Source organism: Quercus lobata, chromosome 7 (assembly GCF_001633185.2).
Source record: "Quercus lobata isolate SW786 chromosome 7, ValleyOak3.0 Primary Assembly, whole genome shotgun sequence".
In the NCBI taxonomy this organism is placed as follows: Eukaryota; Viridiplantae; Streptophyta; class Magnoliopsida; order Fagales; family Fagaceae; genus Quercus; species Quercus lobata.
In genome coordinates, this window is record NC_044910.1 from 44,048,218 (window position 1) to 44,059,418 (window position 11,201).

At 37.9% G+C, this 11,201-nt stretch overlaps 1 protein-coding gene across 1 annotated transcript; it reads left to right on the forward strand.

Moving 5' to 3' along the window:
• Positions 1-9,085: 9,085 nt before the first annotated feature.
• On the forward strand, positions 9,086-9,712 carry LOC115951180 (indole-3-acetic acid-induced protein ARG7). The gene has a single exon (XM_031068366.1). The coding sequence runs from the start codon at positions 9,122-9,124 to the stop codon at positions 9,515-9,517; it is 396 nt and encodes a 131-aa protein (XP_030924226.1). The 5' UTR covers positions 9,086-9,121; the 3' UTR covers positions 9,518-9,712.
• Positions 9,713-11,201: the final 1,489 nt, after the last annotated feature.

Below are 11,201 nucleotides of genomic sequence, written 5' to 3' on the forward strand. Positions count from 1 at the left end.
TAAACCACCACTCTCAATGGTATGGGTTGGTAGTTGTCTTTAAAATATAAATATAAATATATATATATATATATATATATATATATATATTTTTATAGATTTGTTATTTGCTTCAAACGAGTCTCAAGCACACATACCCTCTTGAACTTGAACTTACCCAATAACTAGCTAAATAGGCTTCTCCTTTTGCCTCATCTTAATTTCATTTAAATTTTAAGAAATAAGTCAATAACTGCACTTGTAAGGACACGATTCGCGGCGGACCGTAACAGTGTCGGGTTCGCACGTAAAAAGGCCCAAACAATATCATTTGTAGAGCGTGGGTTTGAAAGGCTAGGCCTTGGTCACCAGGCGGTGGGTTTTTCGTGGTATTCATTCGTGGCTAGGTTGTCTTCACCCCTAAAATCTTTCTCCTGGAGGTGGGCTGGGAGGCTCTGGTTTTTGGCCATTTTTCCCAGCCCCTTCTCTAGGTTACTTACTTTTCCTTTTATACTCGTCCGCGTTCACTGTCATTCGTCCACGTATAGGGTCAACCTTTCCAAGGCTGATACTTGTCCCATCAGTCCATACCCCAAGTCGTTGGGGGTGGTTGTAAAAATCAAAGAATGCGGCTCTGTCAGGTTCAGAGTATTGAATGGCAGTAAGGGCAGTTTTCCCTGGATATTTTAGATTTTTCTTCCAAGTTTTAATCCTATACCGTTTTTACCCCTCTTTCTGGTGGGATTTTGGGTCTGCCGAGGACTGAACTGTCCTCAGCTGTATCCCAAGGCTATCTTGGGTTTTATACTATCGAGCTTGGGCTATAGCCCTCCTCGGCTTAGGCCTTTGGACTCCTCACAGGTAAATGGGCCTGGCCCATAAATCATTTGGGCCCCACAATAGCCCCTCAAAACCCTGCTATCCAACATCTTGGTTGGAAAGGGGGGTTTTGGTAACACCGAGCCTTTATTATGGCCCATTCAATTCGGCCTATCGATAATGCTGGCAGTTCTCCATCTGCCCAGGAAATGTACCAGTCTATAAGACAGTCTTTTGATTTTACTCCTGATGCGTTCTTGTCGTTTGGTTATCCAAAACGCGCTTTTAATGACCTCTATTTACGAGACTACTTTAATTCGACGGTTTGTTTTGATGAGGTGGAGAAGTGGAACCGGCATATTTGTGTTTACAGATTCCTTTGGAGATCTGAACCTATTAAATGCCTCCCGCTCCACCCTCCGTATAAGAAGGAAGGTAGGAGGTTATTGTTTTTGTAAAGAGTCCCTTTTCATCCTTCTGAAATTTGAAATACTTGGCCTCCCCTAGAGTCTATTTTACCCACTAATTTATAGACTAAATCGTGATACGCTCTACCATAACAACGAGTAATGAAGGAGCCATACCCCTCCCGTAAACGCCACGTTCCAATAAAGCTCGTAATGACTCGATCAGGGCAGGGATGGCGGAGACTCAAAATCAAACTCACCTTTCTTTTAGCCAAAATCCGAAACAGGGACTCGTCACGTCAAACTTTCGGCGTGACTGAGTCGAGGACACCCATCATCAGTACCAACCGCTCTCTCATGAACATACCTAACATGGCACCAGTGTGTTAGAAGTCAGGACTGAGGCAGGGACCATGTGCCCCTGCTTCTTCCTCTCTTCGTTCACTGGCGCCTCCTTTTGCCTCTCTTTCTTCTTCTTTCCACCACCAGATCCATCCTGGTACTTTTCCTTCTCCCTCTTTTGCTCATTTTTCTTTCTTTTCATCTCTTCTCTCTTCTTCTCCTCCTTCTTTTCATTCATCTCCTCCATCTTCTTCATTCATCTCCTCCATCTTCTTCCGAAGAAGGTCCTTCTCTCGATATGGGCGCTACTGAGGCAGAGTTTGGAAGGACTTCGGAGACGAGTTTAAAAAGAGACCTGACTGTTTACTTAATGTATTGTTTTTTTTTTTTTTTTTTTTTTTTTTGTTTTGGCAATCTACCTTTTGTATAGGCTTGTTTAAGCCCCTCTTTGTACGTTGTAATACATCTTTGTATTAATGAAAATTGTTATCACTTTGTTTCACATACTCTATCTCTATATTTCCGGAATGATAAAGCAATGAATAGACATACAATCTTGTGAATGAAAAAAAATTTTAAACTGTGGCCGACGTCTAGGAACAAAGTCCCGGTTAATAGAAAGATCTTGCTCTGCGCTTATAAAGACAACCCGAGTTAATAATATTAAATCAAACAAAAGATACTTAGGGCTGAAACTCCCATTAGGCAGGAAAAGAAAGGACATTATGATGGGTCTACTGAGTCGGTCTGGCACCATACCGCCGACCTTAGAGTATAATACTTGGGGCCATAATCCTTTACCCAAGAGAAAGGCGCTATTATGTATTGATAAGTGCTGTTTCAGCATATTAATATAGCATTTGAATCAATGACACTTAGGGCCAAAATGCTTGCTAAGAAAAAGATATCACCATAACCTTAATAGAGTTGTTTGGCACAACAATGCCGACCTGTAAAAAAAAAACGATACTTACCCCAAAACTGGCCGAGATGATAGCTCAATGCACGATGCGGTGTAGGAAGTAACCATCCGAGGACATATCACCCGCAAAATGAACAGCCCCCTTAGGCTACTAAATAGTGACGCGTTTCAACATCTTTTTAACACTCCTATTGGCATTAACCTTTTACAGTTTTTGAGCCGAGGACTGAGCAACTTAGAATTGTTATTAAGTAGCCAACCTCACAAAAACTCAATCTTCTTTTCATCCAAGAAATTGGTTACCCAAGTAGTTGGTTTCCCCATAGGCTTGAGTCTGAGGACCATGCAATGCCTTGGTTCTGTCCAAAACCCAGTTTTCCTCATCCAAGTAGTTGGTTTCCCCATAGGCTTGAGTCCAAGGACTATGCAATGCCTTGTTTTTGTCCAAAACCCAGTTTTCCTCATCCAAGTAGTTGGTTTCCCCATAGGCTTGAGTCCGAGGACCATGCAATGCCTTGGTTCTGTCCAAAACCCAGTTTTCATCATCCAGACAGTTGGTTTCCCCATAGGTTTGAGTCCGAGGACCATGCAATGCCTTGGTTCTGTCCAAAACCTAGTTTTCATCATCCAGGCAGTTGGTTTCCCCATAGGCTTGAGTCCGAGGACCATGCAATGCCTTGGTTCTGTCCAAAACCTAGTTTTCATCATCCAGGCAGTTGGTTTCCCCATAGGCTTGAGTCCGAGGACCATGCAATTGCAATGCCTTGGTTCTGTCCAAAACCTAGTTTTTCCATCCAAGTAGTTGGTTTCCCCATAGGCTTGAGTCCGAGGACTATGCAATGCCTTGGTGGTTAAAAACCTAGTTTTCCTCATTCAAGTAGTTGGTTTCCCCATAGGCTTGAGTCCGAGGACTATGCAATGCCTTGATTCTACCCAAAACCTAGTTTTCCTCATCCAAGTAGTTGGTTTCCCCATAAGCTTGAGTCCGAGGACTATGCAATGCCTTGGTTCTATCCAAAACCTAGTTTTCCTCATCCAGGCAGTTGGTTTCCCCATAGGCTTGAGTCCGAGGACCATGCAATGCCTTGGTTCTGTCCAAAACCTAGTTTCTTTTAGCGCTGGAACTTGACTTTAAGGGAGTTAGCTCCTCGGCCAAGCCCCTAGAATTATCCGCGCGATTAACGCTGACAAGCGCAGCCCCTAATCAAGAAACATAGCCCCTAGCGGGACTTTACGTTAAAACTCTATAACCAATTGTTAGAAATGACAAAGGAACTATCTCGACCTACCGCCTATGCCAACACACAAGCTTTTCCCACAGACGGCACCAATTGTAAGGACACGATTCGCAGCGGACCGTAACAGTGTCGGGTTCGCACGTAAAAATGCCCAAACAATATCATTTGTAGAGCGTGGGTTTGAAAGGCTAGGCCTTGGTCGCCAGGCGGTGGGTTTTTCGTGGTATTCATTCGTGGCTAGGTTGTCTTCACCCCTGGAATCTTTCTCCTGGAGGTGAGCTGGGAGGCTCTGGTTTTTGGCCATTTTTCCCAGCCCCTTCTCTAGGTTACTTACTTTTCCTTTTATACTCGCCCGCGTTCACTGTCTTTCGTCCACGTATAGGGTCAACATTTCCAAGGCTGATACTTGTCCCATCAGTCCATACCCAAAGTCGTTGGGGGTGGTTGTAAAAGTCAAAGAATGCGGCTCTGTCAGGTTTAGAGTATTGAATGGCAGTAAGGGCAACTTTCCCTGGATATTTTAGATTTTTCTTCCAAGTTTTAATCCTATACCGTTTTTACTCCTCTTTCTGGTGGGATTTTGGGTCTGCCGAGGACTGAACTGTCCTCGGCTGTATCCCAAGGCTATCTTGGGTTTTATACTATCGAGCTTGGGCTATAGCCCTCCTCGGCTTAGGCCTTTGGACTCCTCACGCGTAAATGGGCCTGGCCCATAAATCATTTGGGCCCCACAACACTTTTATTCAATAAAATAATAAACTTTTTTTTTTTGTTTTTTGAGAATCGAATAATAACCTAAATAAACTAAGGTATGGTTTTGTTTGTTTTTTTTAAAAAAAAAAAAAATAAAGATCCGGTTAATGTATGCCCTTAATTAGGGCACACATTAATCATCATTTTATGAAACTTTTTCTGGAAAATTGAAAAAGCTATCAAAAAATTAATCACTTTTTTGCTTTCCTATAAAAAAATTCTTTAAAATGGTTTACTAACATATGCCTTAAGAGTATACGTTACTAAAACCAAAATAAACTAACGAAAATATTAAGTCCCTTCAAAACATTATCTTAAATACCAACCTGGGTACCCATTTTTTTATACAGATGATAGCATTGATTCTAAAATTGAACTATTGCATGATCTGATGATAATCAGGGAGTGTATTGGCTTCAATTTGGAAGATTTTTTGCCCGAGGACTAGTTGAGAGGGATGACTATGCATTGGAGCTGGCCATGGGCGATGAATAAGCAAATGTACAATATCAATATAGGAAAATGAGGATCCATGGAGAGAAACATGTAGATTGTATTTTGTTCCCCTCCCTTTTTCATATTCCTTTTCAATTTTTGCCCTTTAATGTATGAATATTACTGATTAAATATTCCACGTTATGTATGTTCGGCTAGTAAATTCCATATAGTTGTTTTGAAGGTTTAAATTAAGGGTTTTACTAACGTATGCGCCTAGGGCATACGATAATAAACTATTTTAAGAAATTTTTTATTAGAAATTAAAAAAGTTGTAAAAAAAAGTTGTTAACTTTTTCAATTTCCCATTATCTAAACCCTTAAATTTAAATTAAAAAGGTTCGGAGATTTACATACACGCATGCACCTCTTCCAAGAGACATGACAGATATATATTCGAAAATAGAGAGTTGATGCCTTTCTCTTTTCCAAAAAAAAAAAAAAAAAAAGAAAGAAGAGGAAGAAGAAGAAGAAGAAAAGAAAGGGGGAGTGTCAGTAGAAATGTTAATTATTTAAGTGCTTTACAATCAATGTAATGTTTTGAATGAACTGACGTTGACCCTGACTCCAAATTCTTGGGGGGCTGTTTTTGGTATATAATTTTAAATACATGTTTTCAGTTTTCAAACAACATTACACGTATTTTTACATACTTTTTTACTCACATGTATTTTTAAAAAAATTGAAAACTGTTGTTTAAACATACGTACTAAACACAGACCCTTGGTCGTCACAATAAATTCTGTGCTCACAATAATGAAGGTGTATTACTGTATTTAGCTAAATTCTATAATTTCCTGAGATGTTTTTACAAGATAGAAAGCATTTATATGTTTAAAAAACCCAAAAAATAATGACATAAAAATATCAACCGTTTCTCTTCTCAGTCCCTCTCCTTGTCTGCAAAACTGTTGTCAGTCAAGACAAATGATGTGTCCTGGTGAGGAACTCTTTCTCCTTCAAACAACTGAGTACAGCACAAACTGTCTTCAGGGGATGAATCCATGCGCTGGCTTTCAATCATCTCTGAGCAAATATAAACTCAGCAATGAACCCATGTATATCCTCACACAAGTGTATCCTCCACGCTACACTTTCTCAATCTCACAAACTATTCTTGTATTTACACATTGAAAGAGACTCTGGACAATGTTGAGTTTGAACTTTATCGTTTTCTATTAATGTCCCTTTCCAACCTCAAGGTCCTCAACAGCCCCTTTACATTTGAGCCAGGACCTCACAATTGTGTACTCATATTAACTCACTTATTTCAAGACAATTGAAAAGAATGGAAAACCAGCTATAAGGTTCTTATTGTATTTAAAAATATCTTACATAGAAAGCATAAGCCTTCCATATGTATGTGTTATTCATGCATATATTGTGTAGATCTATGTATATGTGAGAGTGGTGTTGCATAAACAACTATTGTTGGAGAATATAAAAAGTGATACTTCCAAATAATGGTATAAAGTAATTATATAACGAGGCGAGTGATAGATATTGAAGCACATATCAAGTCGTTCTCTTGAGACAATTTGTACCCTCTTAGTAAGATTATTGATGAGGAAAGGATAATGGCATGTCATTCCTAAGATATAACAAGCTTAACCAAACGTTATACACCTTGCAAATTTATACAAACTTATAAGGTAGAAGTTGCGCAAAATATAACAACTCTAACAAGTAGAAGGATGTAAGAAATGAGGTAGTTGTGGAAAGTTCAGCAAGAAATCTTGCTTGGTGAAAAGAGTTCTCACAAGTGAGTTATTCATAAGCAAATATAAATCATTTGTCTCACTTTTTGTATTCTACTTGATGTTTTATCAATATGTCTAATTTTTTTTCTTCTTAATAGAACGGAGAATAAAAATAGATAATTGGTCTTTTAATACTAAATTCTATTAGAATTAACAACAAAATAAACGGCTGGAGGTTAACTTTAACGTATTTTAATTTGAAAATAGGGGGTCAATCATGCATTTTGATAATTCAATGGGTTAAGTTTAATTGATGGGATAGTTCATGGCATGGAAAAATATAATTTTTCCAAAATTCATTTTTTGAAACTTTAGTGTTAGCTATGCACTATAGCTTGCAACTGCAAGGTTTTTTTTTTTTTTTTTTTTGATCAAATTTTAGCTTGATTACCCCCCAAAAGTTATCGGGTACTCTGGAGGTAATGCTCTTCCCTCTCATATGAAACTCACCCCTTATGTGAGAGGGGGAGCATTGCTCCCGGAGTACCTAATAAATTTATTGACTACCTCAATGGTAATGCTCTAATTGCATATTAAGTGACAATAAATGCTTAGTTAAATAAATGAGATAGTAACTCCAAAAGTTGGCCTAGCAACTACGGAGGCCTCATGAGATTCATGAGAATTTAAGTTTGAAAACTCTAGTCAGTAACTTGGGGCCACTCTCCAAGGGATCATCCTTATAATTACTTGATGTATGTAGGATGAAAGGATTATACACACAGAAGAAAATAGGCAAATGCTAGAAGAGTTTTGGATAATAAACACCCTTATAACAAAAATGTAAATAAGAGAAAAAGTGAGTTATCACTCATTTAAATGTTGTATGACATCCTCTATCGTTGAGTTCAAAAAAAAAAAAAAAAAAAAAATGTTGTATGACATCCCATACAAGATTAACTTTTCATTAAAACAATATAACACCTATTACTTAAGATACCTCCATTTATGGTAAAGGGTTATATTCCTTTTTGTATGTGACATAGGTATCCATGTACAAGGAACTAAAGAGAGATCTACAAAAGTTGATTTCTTGATTTCTAAAAATAAACCCCAAATATCTCCATTTGGAGGCAAAGGGACATAATTTGAACGTCCCAACTATCGAGGGTCCTTTTCTAAGATTCAAGAATGTGGCTTCCATTCTATTTGCAATTCAAGATTCTTTCTTCCATCCCTCTACCTCTGCATAACCCATCTCCTGCATCATGCAAACATGGTCAGAACACAGAGATACGCAATATTTATCCCAAATCCATTTGCAGGAAAACGGTAATAACCAGTTTGGACTTTGCATAAAGAACACTGTTGCGTACGGATACAGGACACAGCTTATACTTAGTACAAAGTAAAGATTAAGTCAACATAAGTGGCGTACAGCGTAAACCATTGGAATAAGAAGAATACAAAAGCCAAATAAAGTTGCTTATGTCTATGGATACAATGGCAAATTAAAAAGAAAAAAGTAATGGCTTAGCTCACACGGCATCATTCACCAAAATGATCCAAATGTGATCTCTAGCTGAGCTAGTTGCAAACATCATTTATATTAGGATTGTACTGATGTGTGCCTTAAAAGCATACAATAGTAAATTAATTTTGAAAAAAGTTTTTCAATTCTCAATAAAACTTTTTCAAAAATAATGTTAATGTGTGCTTTAAGGGCATATTAACCGGACCCTTTATATTATTAGTTCAATATAAATAACAACCCCCCCCCCCCCCCCCCAATAGTCTCTCTCACACAGTACCGACTTGAACATGGCAGTTACATATGCATGACAGTGGAACATATATACGTGGTTCTGAACTTAAAACCAATCTTCATCTTCATCTGAAGAAAGTGATATTATAGTCTATATTTTACAATATATATAACTTCGTATTAGGAAAGTGGGATCGCACTGTGCCCAAGAAGAGTAACCCATCCCTCATTGATTCATATCTTATCTTTTCCATCCCCGCCAACTTGTGGGGTCTTTAACTTAGTGAACTTCGAAATATCATCAATGATCAAGAACCATACTTTCTTAACTTAAGATAGAGAGAGAGACGTAGAACTTGCTTCCCATTTCATTTGACATTGCTAGAAAGATGTATATTATATAGTAGTAACTAGTAACTAATCATGTTATGCATGTTCGTACAGTTTCGTATCAAAGTGTGATACTATAAACTATAAAGGACTGAATGGTACAACACAATAAAAGCAGCACCTATCATTATTTATTGTACGCGCTTTGAAAAATAATATCATTGCGCATATATAGCTCACCAAACCATTTTAATGCCCTAAAATATAATAGTATTTTTTTTTTTTTTTAACTTTTTTCATTTCCACACTTATATATACCTTCATTTTCGTTTTATCACCCCCACATTCTCTCTCTGAGTCTCTCTCAATCTATGAGTATAGAAATGAAGATTATGAAGGGAAAGCTTTTGAGGGCATGCATGAACAAGTGGAGAAAGATGGGGAGGAGTAGAGTTGGGCCTTGTGCTGCCTGTGAGTACTGCTGTCAATGGGCTTTGTGGCCTTCAACACATGAAGAGCACTCAATTCCAAAAGATGTCCCAAAGGGTCACTCAGTAGTGTATGTGGGTGAGAACTATAAGAGGTTTGTAATCAAAATCACCTTACTCAATCACCCACTCTTCAGGGCATTGCTGGATCAGGCTCAAGATGAATATGATTTCACTACTGACTCAAAACTCTGCATTCCTTGCGATGAAAACCTTTTCCTCAATGTCATTCGCTGCGCTAGCTCTCCAGACGATCGAAGGACTTCTCTTCGACTTTAAGAATTCATCAACAGGGAACTTGAGAGCAATTTGACTGATTCATGAGGCTGATGTTCTAATGATGACAATGCTGATACGTAGCCATTATAATGTTGTATACCATGTAGAATTGTAACATAAATATCCTCCAGCTCACTAATGTAATCCTTTATTTTGTGTTAATGATATGATTTAGTTTAAGAATTATAAATTTAATTCTGCATGGGAATTCTTAATGTAATATGTAACTGGGGGCAAGATAATACCCGTTGTTACACATAGTAAATGTGTCTTTTTCTTTCTTTTCAATAGTTAGTAAACGAGACCAGAGCGGAAGTCTCGGAGCTGGTCATCTGCAGATCAAGCCCCACTCACTGACATGACAACATTTTAAGACAGTGAAAGTCATGAATAGTTCCAAAAGTTTCAGTTCTATGTCAAAGAACATTTTGGAACTGAAGTTTAGGATTGATGGAAATGAAGAGTGGGCTGCAATGCAACAAACTAGTGTAGCATGAGTTTCGAAAAACATGTTACTATAATGTAACTACTTTAAAGGTCCATAGCGAGCTACCGACACTGAAGTCGCTTGGACATGTCACTATCAATCATGGGCAAGAACAAATTTTCAAGATAACAACAGAGGTTTTTCCACCCTAAACCATAAAATTTTGTCCAGTATCACTAACCTGTCCCCTCAAATTCAAGTTATTCAACCACATCTAATTCTGTGAAATCATGTACAGGACAAGATACGGTGCAAAAGAGAATACATGCTTGGAGTTGGACATCTTGGAAGAAGACAGTTCCAACCACAAGTTAAGAAATCTACCATTGTAGGCTAAGAGACTTCAAGTTACATCATGCACAGGTCAAAAGACATTTGCAACTAATTCTCATATTCTAGGCAAGAAAAATGCTCAGAAGAAAATCTGGCCAAGCAGGTAATGATTTAAGCAGAAAAGCTTTGGAGTTTCCTCTATATGGGGAAGCTTATAATAAAATGGCTGATGATTTAGCAAGTCATAGACACATGAAATTCACTTTTGCTCCTTTACAAATGAATGAGAGAAGTGAAGTTTAGTTTTCTTCTACCAAAAGCTTCAGATTTTACCTATCAAAAAAATGCTTTAGTTTTGCAAATTGGCTAACCCAAAGGAGACATTTGATCAACGAAAAATGAAATCTGTAGCACTAATTAAAGAATCCATGACACAACCAGCAATAGAGAAATGATAGATGAGGACCTTATGCCAGAAAGAGACAGTAAAGCAATAAAACAAATTATACTCATGTACTCCACGCTGTGTGCAGCCTATCAATCCCTCCTCTATATGTTACAGATTTCAAGTGAAAATTTACACAAGGTTGATGTCCTCGAAACCCCTTGCCTACTCCCATGATTGCAATTTACCCATTTAATCAAAACGTTTTCCCATGTAATCCCAAGCAGATTTTTTTTTTTTGATAAGCATAATCCCAAGCAGAATTTCCAAAGATGATAACTAAACAATTAAGTTAGCAGCAAAGAAACCCAATGTCAAATGAGACAGCCAAGATGCAATCAAAACAGTTACTTTTAGTTCCATGTGCATATCAAAGAACTGAATCAGTGGTAGAAAAGGTCAGATATCTTGTAAGCTTGTGAAGAAGAAAAACCATCAAATTTAAATTAGTTTCCAGTAGTGAGTAGAGAAGCTACAAT

What these genes read in the sequence shown, in the direction of transcription:
- LOC115951180 (XM_031068366.1), top strand. Translation starts at nt 9,122, where the DNA reads ATGAGTATAGAAATGAAGATTATGAAGGGAAAGCTTTTGAGGGCATGC.